The sequence below is a fragment of the Lagenorhynchus albirostris genome, chromosome 21, assembly GCF_949774975.1.
Source record: "Lagenorhynchus albirostris chromosome 21, mLagAlb1.1, whole genome shotgun sequence".
Classification (NCBI taxonomy): Eukaryota; Metazoa; Chordata; class Mammalia; order Artiodactyla; family Delphinidae; genus Lagenorhynchus; species Lagenorhynchus albirostris.
This window is the reverse complement of record NC_083115.1, coordinates 245667-267377: the sequence shown is the minus strand read 5'-3', so window position 1 is coordinate 267377 and position 21711 is coordinate 245667. Positions and strand designations below refer to the sequence as shown.

Here is a 21711-nt window from a genome sequence, read left to right as displayed (position 1 = left end):
TATTATTTAACCTCCATGTGTTTATATTTTTTACAGTTTTTTTTTCTGTAATTGATATCTAGTCTCATAGCATTCTGGTCATAAAAGATACTTGATATGATTTCAATTTTCTTAAATTTACCAAGGCTTGATTTGTGACCCAAGTTTTGATCTACCCTGGAGAATGTTCCATAAGCACATCAGAATAAAATGTATTCCGTTGTTTCTTGACGGAATGCCCTATAAATACCAATTAAGTCCAACTCGTATAATGTGTCATTTAAAGCTTGTGTTTCCTTATTTAATTTTATTTTCATTGATCTGTCCATTGGTGACAGTGGGGTGTTAAAGTCCCCTACTATTATTTTGCTACTGTCGATTTCCCTTTTATGGCCCTTAGCATTTGCCTTATGCATTGAGGTGCTCCTACGTTGGGTGCATAAATATATACAATTGTTATATATTTTTCTTGGATTGATCCCTTGATCATTATATAGTGTCCTTCTTTGTCTCTTGTTATAGTCTTTATTTTAAAGTCTATTTTGTCTGATATGAGAATTGCTACACCATCTTTCTTTTGATTTCCATTTTCATGGAATATCTTTTTCCATCCCCTCACTTTCAGTCTGTATGTGTCCCTAGGTCTGAAGTGGGTCTCTTGTAGACAGCATACATACACGTCTTGTTTTTGTATCCATTCAGCCAGTCTGTGTCTTTTGGTGGGAGCATTTAGTCCATTTACATTTAAGGTAATTATCAATATGTATGTTCCTATTCCCATTTTCTTAATTGTTTTGAGTTTGTTATTGTAGGTCTTTTCCTTCTCTTGTGTTTCTTGCCTAGAGAAGTTCCTTTAGCATTTGTTGTAAACCTGGTTTTATGGTGCTGAACTCTCTCAGCTTTTGCTTGTCTATAAAGGTTTTAATTTGTCCATCAAATCTGAATGAGATCCTTGCAGTTAGAGTAACCTTGGTTGTGGTTTTTCTCCTTCATCACTTTAAATATGTCCTGCCACTCTCTTCTGGCTTGCTCAGTTTCTGCTGAAAGATCAGCTGTTAACCTTATGGGCATTCGCTTGTGTGTTATTTATTGTTTTTCCCTTGTTACTTTTAATATGTTTTCTTTTTATTTAATTTTAGATAATTTGATTAATATGTGTCTTGGCATGTTTCTCCTTGGATTTATCCTGTAAGGGACTCTCTGTGCTTCCTGGACTTCATTAACTATTTCCTTTCCCATATTAGGGAAGTTTTCAACTATAATCTCTTCAAAAATTTTCTTAGTCCCTTTCTGTTTCTCTTCTTCTTCTGGGACCCCTATAATACGAATGTTGTGGCATTTAATGTTGTCCCTGAGGTCTCTGATACTGTCCTCAATTTTTTTCATTCATTTTACTTTATTCTGCTCTGTGGTAGTTATTTCCACTATTTTATCTTCCAAGTCACTTATCCGTTCTTCTGCTTCATTTATCCTGCTATTGATTCCTTCTAGAGGATTTTTCATTTCATTTATTGTGTTGTTCATCATTGTTTGTTTGCTCTTTAGTTCTTCTAGGTCCTTGTTAAACGTTTCTTGTGTTTTCTGCATTCTATTTCCAAGATTTTGGATCATCTTTACTATCATTATTCTGAATTCTTTTTCAGGTAGATTTCCTATTTCTTCTCCATTTGTTTGGTCTGGTGGGTTTTTACCTTGCTCTTTCATCTGCTGCGTATTTCTCTTCTCATTTTGCTTAACTTATTGTGTATTCCTTTGCGCAGACTGCAGGTTTGTAGTTCCTGTTGTTTTTCTGTCTGTCCCCAGTGGGTAAGTTTGGTTCAGTGCGTTGTGTAGGCTTCCCATTGGAGGGGACTGGTGCCTGTGTTTTGGTGGATGAGGCTGCATCTTGTCTGTCTGGTGAGCAGGACTATGTCTGGTGGTGTGTTTTGGGGTGTCTGTGAACTTCTTATGATTTTAGGCAGTCTCTCTGCTAATGGATGTGTTTGTGTTCCTTGCTGGTTGTTTGTCATGGGGTGTCCAGCACTGCAGCTTGCTGGTCATTGAGTGGAGTTGTTTCTTAGTGTTGAGATGGAGATCTTTGGGGAACTCTCGGTGGTTGATATTACATATGGTCAGGATGTCTCTGCTGGTCCCACATCCTGAACTTGGCTCTCCCACCTCAGAGGTTCAGGCCTGACATCCTGCTGGAGCACCAAGTCCCTGTCAGCCACACGGCCAGGTACGTGGGGATTTCCTTGCCTTTTGGGAAGTCTGAGATCTTCTGTCAGTGTTCAGTAGGTGTTCTGTAGGAGTTGCTCCATATATAGATATATTTTTGATGTATTTGTGGAGAGGTGACCTTAATATTTGAGTCCTCCGCCATTTTGAAGGTCCTCTCTTGAGCCACATTTTGATCTGGAATGTATCTCTTGCTTACATCTCCTCCCTTGGCATTGTCTTTTCAGAATGTGAGAAAATTCTTTCTGTCCAACAGTACCATACATGACTTAACCATGCTGCAAGATAGCAGCAGAGCTGAACAAGACCAATGAGAGGGAAGGAAGATGGTGCTTTCGGTTAGGCACTTATTCATATAGGTATTGTCCCCATTTTATACCTGAGGAATGGGAGCCACAGATTCATCAATTAATTCACCTGGTGTCCACAGGATTTGAACTCAGAACTGTATACTTTGAAGCACATACTCTTTCTCTTACAACAAAGTGTAAAAGGAAGTAAAAGAATAGAACTGGGAGACAAGAACGAGGATTCAAGGAAGACTCTACTGCAGGGAAAAAAAAAAAAGAAACCCCATAATAACCTAACTATGCCAAACAAAAATTTTATGACTGATATTGTATTGGCCAACATGTTTTAACATACTTTTCCAATATGAAGTTTTTAGATAATAAGTATTTTTAAATTTGCAGTACTTATTACTTTTAAGCAAAAATACTGAGTTCCAAAATTTGAAAATTATAAATAGTAGTGTTCCCATATTAAGAAAAATGGTACTTGAAGAACTGTGGTTGCAAAAAGAGCCATGTAAGAAATTATTAGTTGTGTCCCTCTCTTGGTACTTGATCACATGCTAACAAGTATTGGTTTACACTTTGTCTTGAGAAATATTAGGTTATTTGGAAGGAATGTCATGTCTCTTTCTTTTGGTTGAATTATAATCCCATTATACATGTGGTATTTCTGCACAAATATGACATTGGATATACACTGGTAGAATTTAATAAAAAAGTTTCCCTCAAGGTTCTAGTTACTGAATTATAGGTAAACATGTTTTATGAATTCAACATTAACCAATGTGGAAAGTTTTCTAGCATAAATCACTTTTTCCTCAAGAAAACCATAGGCCATCATTAAAACATCTTTGTTATTATTATTTTTGAAAAAATATATGGTTATGTTTTTTAAATGTTATCTAATTATATATGCTGACATTTTTAAAGGTGAAATGATTTGATATCTAGCATTTTCTTCAATATAATTTGGGAGCATTGAGAAAATATGATAGGCCTCTAGTTTATAGCTGATAAACTGAATGATAAACAAATGCAGGTTTATTATTTCATTCTCTCTACTTTTATAGACGTTTAAACTTTTTTATAATAAAAAGTTACAGCACCAGAAGTAATACTGAGACCATTTTTATTGCTTACTCTATATGGTAAAAAATTTATCACCATGTTTGGGGACAAGCTTTTTCTCCAAGGAAATATTAAATATATTTTTTAGATTTTCTTTTACTTCTTCTTCATTCAGTGTGTTAAACTCTACCAAATCTGTATTGTCCTTATAATTGAATCTCCTGTAGGTGAGGGTGAAGCCCACTAAACAGTGAACACCTTCTGGGGTCTGCAAGGAACAAAATGACTTGCTTGTAAAGACAGATGCTGGAGATTCCTGAAGGTATATATTCACAGACTCAAAGTCTTCAATTGTTCGAGGTTCAAGAGTAAAAGAGTAGATTTTCCGATATTTATTCTTTTCCAGGAGCTCAGAATTAAGAAATTCTTGGTTTGGGATATACTGCTCTCTTCTGATTTGGTCTAGGTACCAGATTCCTCTCTCTTCTGTCAAGCAGAAGGTGCAAGGCACCTGGGGCTGATCCTTCCCAGAAATTAACTCTAGAGGCTGCCACATCTGGTAAGAGCGTCCAAATCCAGCATCAGCTATGTAGTTCCTGCCATCAATGGTCACCTTCAGCAGGAGGTGAATCATGGCATTGCTATATTTGTTTGCTGGAGTGTTGTATACATACCCTCCCAATATAGTGGTCTCAAAACCAATTGTGGTCAGAGCCCAGTACAGAAGATGATTGACTTGGAGACACCACCCACCTCGGTTCCTCCTTACAATTTGATCAAAAGTGGCCTCTAAGCCCAATTCCATGGCTTCCCCACAATGGATGTTAAGATTCTCAAAGGGAATGGCTCGGATCTGGTGCTGAAGAATGTCAGTTAATGTTTCCAAGTCCAACTTGTTCCTATAGTGCTTATAACCAATTCTTTCAAAATATGCTTCAATGTTCATGATTCCTTAAGGCAAGGAAAACAAAACAAAAATATTCCTTTTTTACTTGAATTTTTTTGATTAGCCTAATGATAACAAATGTATTTTAAACATGTAAACACAATCGTTATAAATAATTGTAATTATAAGCCTTTTGTGTGTGTGCTTTTAGTGTATTAGTGGCTTTCACATGCATAAGTTCAGTTAATGGTGCGAGTAACCCTGAAAGAAAAGTATTATCACTTCTTCCATGTTTTGAACATGAGAAGTTGGAAATCCAGATGAAGTGATGAGTAAAATGATAAAGAGCTTACATGTGGTTTTTTTGGTGATGAATAAGGAGAGGTACAAGTTGCTATCAATTAAAATAGAGTTTACAAACAGTTTCTAATACAAACAGGAGAATTATAATATAGTACTTTCATTCATGGTACTTGACCAACTCAATATCTTCTTCAGCTGAACCTTACACAAATTTCCCCACTCAAAGATTCATATTCATTCACAAACTGATTTATTCAATAAATAGTTTACTGAAAATCTATTATGTATATGTTACTGACCTAGTGGTTGCTTATCTTAAAGAATCTTACAATTTAGTTGGGTCTGGTATGACACAGTGAATTAAATGAATTTTAAAAACATGCAATTTCTTAGATAGTGATAAGTATTCTGGGGAAAATAAAGCAAAGAAGGTAGATAAGATGTGCACAGAGAGAGCTTCAGTTTCCAATAAGGTGGGCAGAGGAAGCTTCACTATGACTTTAAGGATGTGAGAGAATGAGCCATGTCCACAAATGTGGGAGGACAATTTAGGAAGAAGGACCAGAGGGTTAAAAAAAAAAAAAAGCCCTAAACTGGAACCTGCCTAGAGTTTCCAAAGAACGTTCAAGGAAGACAAGATGAAGGGAGCAGAGGGAGTAAGTGGAAGCATGGATTGAGATGAGATCTGACCTTTTGTCTTTTACTCGGAGATGAGTAATCACTGTGAGAAGGGCAGTAGGGGAAGGCTGCAGTTTGGGCAAAATGCACCATCATCAAATTGTTATGTCTGGCTTGTATGGAGAGTGAGCTGTACATACTGAGCTGAATGAATAGACATATGACCCAGGTAGGCGCAATTCAAAGCACATTTGCTCTAGGACCAGTGTTTTGCGTGTGGATGGCATGTGGTCCAAGTCAGTTCAATGAGACTCTGTTGAGGAACTTTTGCTGAAACCTAAGCAGATGCTTCTACTGCAGGGCCAGAACCTGGTAGGATATTTGCTCAAATCTACTAGGAGAACTTGCTGAAGAATAATATCAACAAAGAATTTATTGAGTTGAGGAATGAAAAGCAGGAAAAGGAAAGATGAGAAAAGACAACAATCAAGTTTTAAGCCATATCTTGACTTTATGGTAAGGTGAACCAGAAAAAAAAAAAGTAGTCCTTATTTTGTAAAATCTCATATAGGAAATGTTTCTGTCCCCTGATACCAGAGTCATAATCCAGTGTGAACACTGATTGTAACAGTGGTGCATTACCATTGATAAGATGACATGGCCTGAGGTAAGAGGTTACAAAAGGCCCTGCCCCTAGGTTAATGGTGATAAGTTATGTATCCCTGTTGTCCTTCTTAATGTCATTTCTTTCAGATTCACCTAATTCTCTTTTTTGATCAGTTATTCTTCCCATTTTGCTAGTGTTTCAACTTTTTCTATTCTTGATGTCTGCAATCTGATCTCCTCCAAATCTCTTAAGCTTATTTCATTTCTTCTCATCTTTACATGCATCAGCACAAGCCAAAAACTCTACGACTCAGACACCAAGAGAACAACTGGTACTTAGCCAGACCACCACAGACCCTCTTCTGCTTCTGTATCCAGAATCAGTGCTGGGTAAGTAAGGAGGGCAGGTGATGTGGAACAAAAGCAATATGATTTGTAACTGCCTGGCCATTTCATTTCTGAGTTAACCAACATCTTTTTATTTGGAAATTAATGTATATTTTTTAAAGCTATCTTTTGATTTTAAAGATTTTTCTTTGCTCCTCTGGAGGGGATATGGGGATATATGTGTACATATAGTTGATTCACTTTTTTATACAGCAGAAGCTAACAGAACAATGTAAAGCAATTATACTCCAATAAAGATGTTAAAAAAATATTATGTTACTTTAGAATTTAGTAGCTTCAAGTTCATTGAGAAGAAGCCAGGGTCTGGATGCAAGCAACATGTTATAACCAAATTATATCTGCATATTCCATGACTAAATATAAGAGATTTTGTACTACTGAAGTTATGATAGAAGGTGAAATATGGAGGCACTAGAAAGTAGTTGTCAGGATAAAACTGGGTGAAAACACTGCAAAGTTTATATATTGACTTGTAATTTAGATGTGCACTGATATACCATTTCATTTTCCTTGATCATAAATATAAGAAAAGAATAAAAGGAGGGAGAGTGAACACACTTAGGGATCCAGCTGAGATGTCTCAGAAAAGCATACCTTTCTGAGGAATTTCAATGTAGATTGAGTCTCAGTTTTAATTCAGAAGACTTAGGATAGTTCTTCTTCTTAGTTCACTCTGTAGAAATAAAAGAAAAAAGTTTTAAATATATCATATTCTTTCTTGAAAACAAGGACAGTAGTTCTAATTGGGACATGAATATGAAGAGTATTTTAAAATCACAAAACAGGAGTAAAATGGCCATTTGGGTTGCACAGAGAAGAAAAGTGAATGTACAATGATGGGAGATGGGAGCAAAACGGGTGGGTTCTAAGACTGGACACTGTGGAAGTCACCAGCAGGGGGCTCAGACACAACAGACCAGATGAATATTTGTCATACAATCAGCAAGGAGGGGTGAACCCTGTCTCAGGCCCCTGATTGCTACTACAAGATTTACCAAACACAGAAAAGACAAGTATGTAATGGTAGCACCTGTCTTCCTTTAGGTGTAAAGTATAATTGGGGATGTTGGAGCAGAAAAATAAGGCAATATTCTTAGTGTATGGTGTCACCAGAAAGGATGAAGAACCATCCATACAGAAGACCAGCCATCAAAATATCTCTTGTCTTCAGTCATCTTCCCTCATCTCCACTGGAAAGATTGCAGAGTACAAGGTCCACTCCAGCCAGACATCTCACCAGTCACATTTCATTCAAGAAACAAATAAAAGATGGAGACAGAACTATACATGCATGAATATGATGAAAAAACAGAATGCAAATATACTATGAGACGGGGATCAGAAGAAAAGGACATAATACACAAAAGATAGGGGGAAAGGACAACAAGCTCAAGAAGAAACATAAACTGAACAATGGAAAGATATTCTTCACAGGTACTTGAAGATAATAAACATTTAAAATGGACTCATACCAAAAAGCCAAAAAAATGAGGTGATAAAATAACACAGCATTATCAAAAGAACTATTTATAACTTAGGAAACTAATTAAGAATAACAACAAAGATAATATATAAGTAATTATGAACAATAGGGGAATATATATATAGCATAATATCAAATGACTTATGTAGAAAAACTTAATACTCAATGGTTTTAATGAAGAGATAAAGCCATTAAAGAGTTAGAGAAAAGTTAATAGACATAAAACCAGTCAAAGACAATCCAATATAAAGATAATTGGTATTTCTGAAGGAAAAGATAAAACTCAAAAAGGATAATAGAAAAAATATATATATGTGTATATATTCTAATAGTGTTACCTCTCCATCAGCCTGTGAAGATGTAAATCAAAATGAAAAACTAAGGAAGAGAAAGGCAGAATTGACTCCTTTTATTATAGGATAGAGTAGAAAAGTTATGAGAATAATGGCTGAAGTAATTTTAAAACATTTAAAAAGTGTGACTTAAGTGAAAGCCATTAGACCTATTGACCTCTGCCTCAGGTACAGAGGATAAAGAACAGAGCATGTTCAGTGTACCTTGAGTGGGCACATGACACTGGTGAGGATTAGGCTATCTTTTGACTCTCTGGTAAGGTGAGCACCCCACCCCCAAAAGTCTGTATTTTGTAAAATCCTATGTAGAAAAAAATTTCTGTCCCCTGTTACCAGAGTTCTAATCTAGTATGGACACTAATTGTAACAGTGGTGCATTACTATTGGTAAGATGACATGGCCTGAGGTGACATGGTACAAAGAATCCCACCCATAGGTTAATGGTGATAAGCTATGTATTTCTATTGTCTTTCTCTTTTGTTCAATTAGACAACATTTACTAAATGAGAAAACTACACTTAAAAAGTGCTTTAAAACAAAATGAAATTAGAAAAAAAAGACATGTGCATTTGAAAGAACTTTGCACTCTGCTGAAAATCAAATCTCTTGCAGTAATACAATATGCCTATTCTTAAAATATAAGTTAACAGAATTTTCAATTTAATATTTTCAAAGGTGATATTAAGGTCAAGAATTTCACATCTACAGTAACCCTTATAGAAGGGCATTTATAAATATAATGTCCATCCCTATGAAGCTTACAAATTTGGCAATGCTCAATAAAAGCTTTAGGAATCACATCCAAGTGTCTCATCTAATGAATCACAAATTTGTGTCCTGTAAGTTCTCCTTCTAAAATCTTTATGTAGACTTTTCTATTTCCATCATTTATTAATTTAAATAAAATATTTTGCTTTAAAAAAAAAGGAAAAGAAATGCTGGAATAAATCCTAGATCATGTACAGAAATTATTGCTACTATAGTTCACTACAAAGCATGTCTATACAATATCATATGAATTTTGATCATGAAAAATCAGAATAAAAATCTTTAGTGACATAAGCCTTACAATCATATACAATATTCAAATGGTAACATTAGACAGTTAAGCACCCAGTACCCATAGCTGACAAATGTCTTACTGACCAACATTCATTTAAATACATCCTTCATATAGAGGGAGGAAAAAAGAGATACTGTCAGCTTTCTAAGCCTTGTCAAAAAAGGATTTTCATGTTCTTTGGATCTAAAAACAAACAATAAAAACAAACCCCCAAAACAAAACTGGTGCAGGTGAGGGTGTTATCAGAAAGTTAAGCATGCTGAAAGGTGTTTTGTGGGAATTAAAAACCTAATTCTTTCTTAATGTCACAAAGAAAACAATAGCAACAGTCAATAAAACTAAAAGCTGGTTCTTTGAGAAGATAAACAAAAGTGATAAACCTTTAGCCAGACTCAAGAAAAAAAGGGAGAAGACTCAAATCAACTAAATTAGGAATGAAAAACGAGAAGTTACAACTGACACCACAGAAATACAAAGGATTGGAAGAGACTACTACAAGCAATTATATGCCAATAAAATGGACAACCTGGAAGAAATGGACAAATTCTTAGAAAAGTACAACCTTCCAAGACTGAACCAGAAGAAATAGAAAATATGAACAGACCAATCACAAGTAAAGAAATTGAAACTGTGACTAAAAATCTTCCAACAAACAAAGGTCCAGAACCAGAAGCCTTCATGGGAGGATTCTATCAAACATTTAGAGAAGAGCTAACACCCATCCTTCTCAAACTCTTCCAAAAAAATTGCAGAGGGTGGAATACTTCCAAACTCATTCTACGAGGCCACCATTACCCTGACACCAATACCAGACAAAGATATCACAAAAAACCTACAGACCAATATTACTGATGAATATAGACACAAAGATCCTCAATATTAGCAAACCAAATCCAACAACACATTAAAAGCATCATACACCATGATCAAGTGGGATTTATCCAAGGGATGCCAGGATTCTTCAATATACACGAATCACACCATATTAACAAATTGAAGAATAAAAAACATATGATCCTTTCAATAGATGCTGGAAAAGCTTTTGACAAAATTCAAGACTAATTTATGATAAAAACTCTCCAGAAAGTGAGCATACAGGGAAACTACCTCAACATAATAAAGGCCATATATGACAAACCCATAGCAAACATTATTCTCAATGGTGAAAAACTGAAAGCATTTCCTCTAAGATCAGGGACAAGACAAGGGTGTCCACTCTTGCCACTATTATTCAACATAGTTTTGGAAGTCCTAGCCATGAGAATCATAGAAGAAAAAGAAATAAAAGGAATACAAATTGGAAATGAAGTAAAATGCTCACGGTTTGCAGATGGCATTCTACTATACATAGAAAATCCTAAAGATGCCACCAGAAATCTTCTAGAGCTAATCAATGAATTTAGTAAAGTTTCAGGGCACAAAATTAATACACAGAACTATCTTGCATACCTATACACTAACAATGAAAGATCAGAAAAAGAAATTAAGGAAACAATCCCATTTACCACTGCAACCAAAAGAATAAAATACCTAGGAATAAACCTACCTAAGGAGGCAAAAACCTGTACTCAGAAAACTACAAGATACTGATGAAAGAAATTAAAGATGACACAAACAGATGGAGAGATATACCATTTTCTTGGATTGAAGGAATCAATATTGTGAAAATGACTATACTACCCATAGCAGTCTACAGATTCAATGCAATCCCTATTAAATTACCAATGGCATTTTCCACAGAATTAGAACAAACTATTTTACAATTTGTATGGAAACAAAAAAGACTCTGAATAGTCAAAGCAATCTTGAGAGAGAAAAATGGAGCTAGAGGAATCAGGCTCCTGGACTTCAGACTATACTACAAAGCTACAGTAATCAATACAATATGGTAATGACACACAAACAGAAATATAGAGCAATGGAACAGGATAGCAAGCCCAGAGATAAACTCATGCACCTATGGTCTATAACAAAGAAGAAAGAATATACAATGGAGAAAAGACAGCCTCTTCAATAAGTGGTACTGGGAAAACTGGACAGCTACATGTAGAAGAATGAAATTAGAACACTCCCTAACACCATACACAGAAATAAACTAAAAATGGATTAAAGACCTACATATAAAGTCAGAAAGTATAAAACTCTTAGAGGAAAATATAGGCAGAACACTCTATGACATAAATCACAGCAAGATCCATTTTGACCCACCTCCTAGAGTAATGGAAATATGGGGAGGGGGAAGGGTAAGCTGTGACAAAGTGAGAGAGTGGCATGGACATATATACACTACCAAACGTAAACTAGATAGCTAGTGGGAAGCAGCCACATAGCACAGGGAGATCAGCTCGGTGCTTTGTGACCACCTAGAGGGGTGGGATAGGGAGGGTGAGAGGGAGGGAGACACAAGAGGGAAGAGATATGGGAACATATGTATATGTATAACTGATTCACTTTGTTATACAGCAGAAACTAACACACCATTGTAAAGCAATTATACTCCAATAAAGATGTTAAAAAAAAAAACTCAAATGGGACCTAATTAAACTTAAAACCTTTTGCACAGCAAAGAAAACCATAAATGAGATAAAAAGACAACCCTCAGAATGGGAGAAAATATTTGCAAATGAAGCAACTGACATGGGATTAATCTCCAAAATATACAAAGGGCTCATGTACCTCAATATCCAAAAACAAGAAACAACCCAGTCAAAAAATGGGCAGAAGACCTAAGTAGACATTTCTCCAAATAAGACACACAGATGGCCAAGAGGCACATGAAAAGATGCTCAATAATTTTTAGAGAAATGCTGATCAAAACTACAATGACATATCACCTCACAGTGGTCAGAATGGCCATCATCAAAAGAATCTATAAACAATAAATGCTGGAGAGGGTGTGGAGAAAAGGAACACTCTTGCACTGTTGGTGTGAATGTGAATTGATACAGCCACTATGGAGAACAGTATGGAGGTTCCTTAAAAAACTAAAAATAAACTACCATATGACCCCACAGTCCCATTACTGGGCATATGCCCTGAGAAAACCATACTTCAAAAGACACAGGCACCCCAATGTTTATTGCAGCCTTATTTACCATAGCCAGGAGATGGAATTAACCTAAATGTCCATCGACAGATGAAGGGGTAAAGATGTGGTACACAGGGCTTCCCTGGTGGCACAGTGGTTGGGAGTCCGCCTGCCGATGCAGGGGACATGGGTTCGTGCCCCAGTCTGGGAAGATCCCACATGCCGTGGAGTGGCTGGGCCCTTGAGCCATGGCCACTGAGCCTGTGCATTCAGAGCCTGTGCTCCCCAATGGGGGAGGCCACAGCAGTGAGAGGTCTGTGTACTCCAAAAAAAAAAAGATATGGTACATATATACAATGGAATATTATTCAGCCATAGAAAGGAACAAAATTGGGTCATTTGTAGAGATGTGGATAGACGTAGAGTCTGTCATACAGAGTGAAGTAAATCAGAAAGAGTAACCAAATATTACTTGAGTATTCTGTGATTAAACAAAAGAAATTGCTATGACTAAAGTTGTGATTCACAGTGAAATACTAGCAAAACTTAGAAACAGTTGCCAGGAAAATAGCTAACTGAAAACACAACTAGCCTTATTTCTTGATATATAGCATTTCTGTGCAGATATAGCCTTTCCTTTCAGCTTCATGATTAATATTAGAGAAGACTCAAGGGATATATAAAGAACACACTTAGAGCATCTACTGAGAAATCCCAGAAAGGCACTTAAAACATTTCTAAGCAAATGGAAGCAAGTTGATGTTCAATTTTAATTCAGAAGTCTCAGAAATTCCTTTCTCCTTGACTGAACTCTAGAAATAATAGAAGAGATAGTAAAATGTATACTGTGACTTCCTTTGAAAACAAAAAGATAGTTTAGTGTTACATGAGTTGTGAAAAGTACCTAAAAATCACAAAACAGAAGGGAAAGGACTGAAGAGTAAAGTGGGCATCTGAGTTGCATAGGGGAGGGTGTAGCAAGTGCAACCACAGGAAATGACAGCAACACTGATGGGTTCTGAGCCTGGAGGTTGTGGAAGCCAGCACAAGGGGGCTCAGAAGGAACCAGTCAGATGATTATTTGCCCTAGGATCAGTTAGGAGGGGTGAATCATGTTCTATGTCCCTGATTGCTACTACAAGAATTACCAAACATAGCAAAGACCAATATGTAATGGTAACACATGGTCTTCCTTTATGTGTAAAGTATAATTGGGGATATTGGGGTAGAAAAATAACGCAGTGTTCTTAATGTATGGTGTCACTGGAAAGGAAGAAGAACCACCAATATATAGAAGATCAGCCATTAAAGTATCTCTTGTCATCAGTCATCTTCCCTCGTATTCACTGGAAAGATTGAGGAGTCCAAGCTCCACTACAGCCAGACATCTCACCTGTAAACTATATTCAAGAAAGAAATCAAAGGTGGATACAGAACTATATATAAGGAATTGTTTCCTTTTAATATAGAACAAAGAGTAGAAATGTTATGAGAATTTGGCTAAAGTAGTTTAAAAACATTTTTAAAATGTGACGTAATGGAAGCCATCAGACCTATAGATTTCTGCCTCGGGTACAGAGGGTAAAGAACAGAGCACGCTCAGGGTACCTTGAGAGGGCACATGGCATTGGTGAGGATTCAGGACTGAGGCTAATGTGGGGAGAATGCTGTCTTTAAGCCACCCAGAAACCTTTAGATGTGTTTGACCACTTTGCCTCTGACTAGCATGGCTTCTGTGTCCTTGTGCTCAAGGAGCTGCATTGTGGACTCTTTGGAAGACTTCTTGGGGGTTCCTGGAGCTGCTTTGCCTTCCTATGTGAAAATTGGAAGTGCCAGGGACTTCATGTCCTGCCAGGGCAGCCCTGCATCAGTGACTTACTGGTGAGAGGTTCTGAAAACTCAGCTGCCTTGCCTTGAGTCTGGAAAGACTTTGAGTTATAATTCACATTCAGGCTGACACTGGAGTTCTCCCAGGAGCACATCATAAGCCACTTGCACATGGTCCTGGCCTCAGCGTCTAAATCTGGGGAACCTGACAAGTCATATCAGTGGTCATTTTGGAGAGCTGTGTGAAAGAAAGGTAAGATGTAAGGGATGAGGAAACTTCCAGAGGGCCTTGAAAGTCAGGCAAAAGAGACTTCTTCTGTCACCAAATGAATTCTTGTTATTTTGTTGAATGGTCAATAGTCAACTGGCGGTTCCTCTAGCTAGATGCTCTGCTAAAGAAGCAAGCAGGAAAAGGAGGCTTTCTAAGGCAGTTGCTCCGGGAAATCAGGGCCATAGGCATCTCCACTTATCCCAGTGTCTGAGTGATACTGGGAGATAGATCAGCGACAACGTGAATCCGAGCTGGGTCAAGTTTCCTGGGAGACGAGAGAGCGATGGAGGTAGGAGAGAGGAAGAAATGCTTTCTGAAACAAAGGCAAGTCTTGATATTCTTTGTTTGGCTGGGCATAGCTCAGGCTGGTTCTGAGCCTAGGCGTTATTCAGTGGCCGAGGAAATGGACAGTGGCTCTTTGTGGCCAATCTGTTGAAAGACTTGGGGTTGGAGGTAGATGATCTAGCTGCTCGGGCCCCCCGGGGTCGTTTCCAAAGGGAAAAAAATGCGTTTGCATTTTCATAGGCAGACCGGGGATTTGTTGTTAAGTGAGAAACTGGACCGGGAGGAGCTGTGTGGCCCTACCGAGCCCTGTGTACTACCTTTCCAGATGTTACTGGAAAATCCCTTGAAGTTTTTCCAGGCTGAGCTATGGATTAGGGACATAAATGATCATTCTCCAGTTTTCCTAGACAAAGAAATAATATTGAAAATTTCAGAAAGTATCACTCCTGGAACTACTTTCCTAATAGAGCTTGCCCAGGACTTAGATGTAGGAAGCAACAGTCTCCAAAGTTACACATTCAGCCCCAATTCCCACTTCCATCTTAAATTACAAGACAGTTCCGACGGCACAATATTACCACAGCTGATGCTGGACAAAGCACTGGATAGAGAGGAACAGCCTGAGATCAGATTAACCGTCACAGCGCTGGATGGCGTAATTCCACCCAGGTCTGGGACCGCCCTAATCCGCATTGAAGTCTTAGACATCAATGATAATGCCCCCGACTTTGCAAAGCTGCACTATGAGGCGCATGTCCTAGAAAACAGCCCCATTGGATCCCAGGTTGCCATTGTCTCTGCCAGAGATTTAGATATTGGAACCTATGGAGAAATATCTTACGTACTTTCCCAAGCATCTGAGGATATTCGGAAAACATTTGGAATAAATGCAAAATCGGGAGAACTCCTTTTAACACAGGAACTGGATTTTGAATCTATTCAGACTTATACATTAAATATTCAGGCGACAGATGGTGGGGGCCTTTCTGGCAGTTGTGTGGTGTTTGTCCAAGTGATGGATTTGAATGACAACCCGCCGGAACTGACCATGTCAACGCTTATCACTGAGATCCCAGAAACCTTGCAGGAGACTGTAATTGCTGTATTCAGCGTTTCAGATCCTGACTCTGGAGACAATTGAAGGATGGTTTGCTCCATCCAAAATGATGTTCCCTTCATTCTTAAACCCTCTGTTGAGAATTTTTACAGTTTAGTCACAAACACAGCCCTGGACCGAGAAACAAGATCCGAATATAACATCACCATCACCGTCACAGATATGGGGACACCGAGACTGAAAACCCAGCACAACATAACCATGCTGGTGTCCGACGTCAACGACAACGCCCCCGCCTTCACCCAGACCTCCTACACCCTGTCCGTCCGCGAGAACAACAGCCCCGCCCTGCACATTGGCAGCGTCCGCGCCACAGACAGAGACGCGGGCGCCAACGCCCAGGTCACCTACTCGCTGCTGCCGCCCCTCGACGCGCACGTGCCCCTGGCCTCCCTGGTGTCCATGAACCCGGACAACGGCCACCTGTTCGCCCTGAGGTCCCTGGACTACGAGGCCCTGCGGGCGTTCGAGTTCCGCGTGGGCGCCGCCCACCGCGGCTCGCCCGCGCTCAGCAGCCAGGCGCTGGTGCGCGTGCTCGTGGCGGACAACAACGACAACGCGCCCTTCGTGCTGTACCCGCTGCAGAACGCCTCGGCGCCCTGCACCGAGCTGGTGCCCAGGGCGGCCGAGGCGGGGTACCTGGTGACCAAGGTGGTGGCGGTGGACGGCGACTCGGGCCAGAACGCCTGGCTGTCGTACCAGCTGCTCAAGGCCACGGAGCCTGGGCTGTTCGGCGTGTGGGCGCACAACGGCGAGGTGCGCACGGCCCGGCTGCTGAGCGAGCGCGACGCGGCCAAGCACAGGCTGGTGGTGCTGGTCGAGGACAACGGCGAGCCTCCGTTCTCGGCCAGCGTCACGCTGTACGTGCTGCTGGTGGACGGCTTCTCGCGGCCCTACCTGCCGGCCCCTGAAGCGGAAGCGGCGGACGCGGCCCCGGCCACCCTGCTCACCGTATATCTGGTGGTCGCCTTGGCGTCGGTGTCGTCGCTCTTCCTCTTCTCGGTACTGGTGTTCGTCGCGGTGCGGCTGTGCAGGAGGGGCGTGGCGGCCTCGGTGAGTCGCTGCTCGGTGCCCGAGGGCCACTTTCCAGGCCACCTGGTGGACGTCAGCGGCACGGGGACCCTGTCCCAGAGCTACCAGTACGAGGTGTGTCTGACGGGAGGCTCCGGGTTAAATGAGTTTAACTTCTTGAAGCGGATTCTCCCTAGTGGTCTGGTTCAAGACACTGGGCAGGACTAGTGCAAAAAGGCAATTCCAAGAATAGCGTAGGTTTCATTAATAGAAGAATCAGAAAGTTGTCTGGCTACGAATGCTTTAAGTCAAGGCTCTTGAGTTGATATAGTATTTTGTTTATATCTTGATTTTACTTTCTGTCTAGTTAACCCTGCATGTTCTTTTTTCATCTGCTTCCTACCTTTTCAATCCAGTATTAATGCCTCTTTCTTTTTCTAATAGGTGAGTAAAAATAAATGCATTATCTTTTAATGATGATTTCAAATAGGTTTTTTAAGGTCGTCATTTCAAATTCTATCCAAAGCAATGTAGAGAGAGTTCTGAACCACCAATATTAATAATTTACCCTATTGAATATAGTCAGGTAATATTCTTTATAATACTCCTAAAGCAGCTTTGTCTGTGGTTAATGAAGTGGATAACTAAAAATGTTTTAATATGTACCATTTTAAGGTGTATCATCCTGTAGGGGCTTAGTACTCAAATAAAACTTACACATATACTTCATTTTCTGTTTTGACATTTGCAATTAATATTTCAACACTGTATATGCTTATATTGGCTAAAAATGGACAAAAACTGTAGGTCAGATTACTCTTAAATTTGCCTAAAGTGTATTTATGATGGATGACTGAGAAAAAAAATTAAACATAGGCATTTTGAACAAAAAAAAAAAAAAAGTCAACTGGCTGCTTTGATTTATCCCTAAGTGACATGGTACTTCAGTTACAAATTACCTTTTTGATGTAGCCCTGGAGAGCAGGTCAATATGAAGAACTCATTGTCCAGCTCCCAGTCCAGGGTCTCTACCTCTTTCATGTACAGCAGTGTTTTTCTATTTTATTTTATCTTATCTTATTTCATTTTTATTATTTTATTTTTCAACTAAAGAAACCCTTATTCGTTCCCCAAATAAAGTTGTAAGCAAAAGCCTAAAATAGAAGAATTAAAAACAGGTTGATCCAGAGGTAGTTCACCCCTGAGATGCTGCCACCACAAGTACAGTTATGGACTGAGATGAAATCTTCTATACCTACTTCCTGAACTTCTGGCACGACTGAATAAAAGAGCCTTAAGGAGTGCTAGTGAGTGGCTTTTCTTTGTGTGTGTGTATGGTGTTTGTGTTTTATTTCCTATACTTTTCCTTCTTTTTCCTTTTCTCTGTCTCAGTGAAGGATATGGCATCCCACTGGATTGACACTACAACCCTCCCTGACCCCAGGGCAGGTGGGCATCTGCTTGATTTCTGGCTGGAAAGGGAGCTGCTAGCCTAGCCCTACTCAGAGGCCATTGGACAATAGGGCTTTATGTACTGAAGGCCTGCAGCTCAGCCAGGCCTCTGAGCTAAAGCTCTCAGAGTCAGGCAGGTATTGTGAGGACTACCAAGCAGGCCCAGAGGGAACACAGCTGCTCAGCTGAAGATAGAAAAGCCAAACAAAATAAGTCTCTGGGACAGAAGTACTAGGGAGTTGATATTAAAAAAACAAAAACAAAAAAAACTCCTTTTGAGGGAAGGAATGGAGTCCTCTGTTTTATCCTTCAGGAACTAAAATGAGGGCCCAAGGGAAGGGAGTGAAATGCTGATGACACACTCAGGGCTACAAGCAGCATAAATACACATTTGGACAGAGGTGGAACTTTCTGTACCTACTGCCAGCATATCTGTCATGACAACAGATTTATAAAAATTGATGTGAAATTTACGTGACCTAAATAAACCATTTAAAGTGAACAATTCCATGTCATTTGGTACATTCACAACTTTGCGCAACCACGACTTCTGTCTAGTTCCAAAATATCTCACTACCCCCAGTAAAACCCCAAACTCATGAAGCAGTTACTCCCCATTTCCTCCAGCCTCTGGCAACCACCAGTCTACGTCCTGTCTCTATGTTCCGCTCCACCTTCGGCTGCTGTGAACAGTGCTGCTGAGAACATTTGTGGTCAAGTACTTTTTTCTGTATGTTTTCAATTCATTGGGTATATGCCTAGCATTAGAACTGTCCAAATGAATAGTAGAATTTTAAGAGGTACTTCTAAGTGGCTTTTCATTCTATATGCTGTGATTTTCTTTTCCTCTCCTTCCCTTTCCCTTCCCTTCCCATTCCTTCCCTTTACTTACCTTTTTTTGGTGCCGAGGCTCACTGCAAGGACACCACAACCCAACCCACCCCCAGGGACAAGTGGCCAGCCCAGTGATCTTCTGGATGAAAACAAGAGAAGTTGCCATGCAAGCCGTGCCCACAGACCGTCCTTCACAGTGCTTACTGCACAGAAAGCCCATGGAAAACAGCCAAAAAAAAAAGTTACACCCAGGCAGCAGGAAGTTCTGAATGTTTCTTTGTTTCTCTTTTTTTCTCCGTCTTGAGGAGAAGAAACTCAGAGTTGTGGGTGAAATCTGCCTATTTTTAAAGTTGGCTCTGAACTATTTAAAATGTAAAGGGCAAACAAAATAAGTCTCTGGGCAGTTTGCAGCTATATACATAGTTGGCAGTTAACAACTTCCTTCTGAGTGAGAGGGGGCAGGGTCAGCCACTTTGTGGTTGAGGAACTAAACTGTGACTTGGGGGAAGGGAAAGGTCAGTTCATCAAAGAAGAGCCAACAGGCGTGTTGTTGTTGTGGGCATCGGGCCAGGGCAAGGGAGCAAAGTCCGGAGGGGAGAGCCCACAGACCCCTTGCTCTGGGGCTGTCAGCCTCCACAGGCTCCTCTCTCCTGTGGAATTCTAAACATTTGTGCTCAGGGAGTGGTGTCCTCAGCCTGCCTGACAGTGAAAGAGCTGGTTCTTGTCATTTATGGCTCCTGAAGACCTTCCCCTTAGGGTCTTCCTTCCATCAAGATAAAATGTCCTCAAGAATTCCCTTGAACTGTGCAGACAACACAACACAGCCTCCCTGGAGTTTGGGGATGATCATTAGAGAATTTCTGATGAGCTAATACAGGAGGAGCAGGAGTGATCATGAATTTGATGACTGCAGGACTAACTGGGCCCTTTGGGACACACCCAGGTGGGGACAGAGAAGGTGGACATTGCTGTTTCAATTATCCAAGAGGGAAATCCTGTCCCCTGAATCACGTGTTGTACACATTAGATATATTTTATATACTTTCATCCTCGCAACAAACTTTTAAAGTAAGCTCTCTTATTAGCTCCAATCTTCTGAGGGATAAACTGACTTTTAGAGATGCTTAAATGACCTACCCAAGTCCTCACACCTGGGATGTCACATGGCTGTTACTCTAACCCTGAAACTGAGCAGGGCCCTGTGAGGCACCCAGGTATGGAGGCTTGGCCTTTTATTTTTGTCCCCGATTTCTTGTCGGAAAGACTACAGCCTCCATGACCTTCCCTGAGTTCCAGAGGGCAGACTCAAACAGTTGCTAATCAAGGGAGGGGCAGGCAAGAAACCACCCAAAGCAAGATTAAAGGGACCAGAGAAGCTCATCAAGATTAGAAGACTTACCACCTGAGACCCTACACACATCCTCATCTTGTCTGCAACCCCACCCTTTGATAACTCCTTTGATAAGGAGTTATAAAACTCCTTATCAAATCTTCCTGGGTTGGGACACATAGTTTTTCGAGGCAGGAGCTCTTGTGTACCCCTTTGCCTGGCAAAGTAGTAAAGCTCTCCTCTTCTACTTCACCCAAAACTCTGTCTCCAAGATCTGATTTGGCACCGGTGTACAGAGAAGCTGAGCTTTTGGCATCAACCCCGACAGTTTTAACTGGGGTGTGTTATCTCCTCCATTATCCTGTACAGTAATTACAGCATAAGGATTCAAGTTATATGTCAGCCAAACTTTCTGAACTGGCTTAGGACCTGACATTCGGGTGTGTGTAGTATCTAGTCTCCTGGACTCACATTTGAAATAGGATTAAACCCCAATTTCAAAGCACAACACGTCACTTACCGAGCTCCCCTGGGTCCCACAACCAGGAACAGGGCTGACTGCCATCCTCCCACTTCCTGGACAAGCCCAGGAAGAGACCTCATTGGTTTGCAAACTGCTCCACCCCTTGAATCTTGTTAGAATCACCAGGGCGCTCTGGGAAATGTAGTCGTGGGAACTTGGGTTGTCCTTGTGCACCTCTTGTTCAAATGTACTCTGGCGAGACCTGGCACCAGACTGAGAGTGGAGTGACCTTGTAATCCATACAGTTCCTACTCTTAGGGTGGCTGAATCCAGATATCCTAAGTGTAACGTGGGAGGTTAGGGTTTTAAGGGGATCCAGGAAAAGCAGGTTCATTAACCTAGAGGAGTAGAAGGAGATGGATATTTTAAATCACTCCCTCAGGTTATGACAGCATTTCCTCATGAATTTCCATGAGGCCCCTCAATTTATTCCCCATCTTCAGTCCCATTCACCATTCCACCCTGAGGCACTGTATAATGTGTCCTAAATTTGTCCACATATAAGTTACGAGTGTGACATATATAATGTGCTTTTGTTTCTGCATGTATTTTTAATTTATGTTAATGGTATAGGTCTATCACTCTTGCTGTTTCTAATGTACTTACCTCTACACTTTCTTTTTTAATTAAAAAAAAATTTTATTGCAGTATAGTTGTTTTATAATATTGTTTTTGTTTATACAGTACAGCAAAGTGAAGCAGTTATACATATACATATATCCCCTGTTTTTTGGATTTCCTTCTCATTTAGGTCAC

At 40.0% G+C, this 21711-nt stretch overlaps 1 protein-coding gene and 1 pseudogene across 3 annotated transcripts; one reads left to right on the top strand and one right to left on the bottom strand.

The window, feature by feature from the left end:
- Nucleotides 1–3630: 3630 nt before the first annotated feature.
- LOC132512574 (arylamine N-acetyltransferase 1) lies at nt 3631–20999 on the bottom strand. Of its 3 annotated transcripts, XM_060136267.1 has the most exons (5): nt 20953–20996; nt 16756–17253; nt 15006–15091; nt 6973–7051; nt 3631–4508 (listed from the first exon to the last, which is right to left on the bottom strand). In XM_060136267.1, exon 5 carries the CDS (start codon nt 4501–4503, stop codon nt 3631–3633), a length of 873 nt encoding a protein of 290 aa, XP_059992250.1. In that variant the 5' UTR covers nt 4504–4508; nt 6973–7051; nt 15006–15091; nt 16756–17253; nt 20953–20996. The 3 variants fall into 3 exon arrangements, with proteins under 3 accessions (XP_059992250.1, XP_059992248.1, XP_059992249.1); XM_060136265.1 differs by lacking the exon at nt 15006–15091 and having other exon boundaries at nt 16756–17040; nt 20953–20999; XM_060136266.1 differs by lacking the exons at nt 15006–15091; nt 20953–20996 and adding an exon at nt 19161–19200 and having other exon boundaries at nt 16756–17040.
- On the top strand, nt 14687–17065 carry LOC132512573 (protocadherin beta-2-like; annotated as a pseudogene).
- Nucleotides 21000–21711: the final 712 nt, after the last annotated feature.

Coding starts and splice junctions, on each gene's coding strand:
- LOC132512574 (XM_060136265.1), bottom strand. CDS start 4,503: ATGAACATTGAAGCATATTTTGAAAGAATTGGTTATAAGCACTATAGG.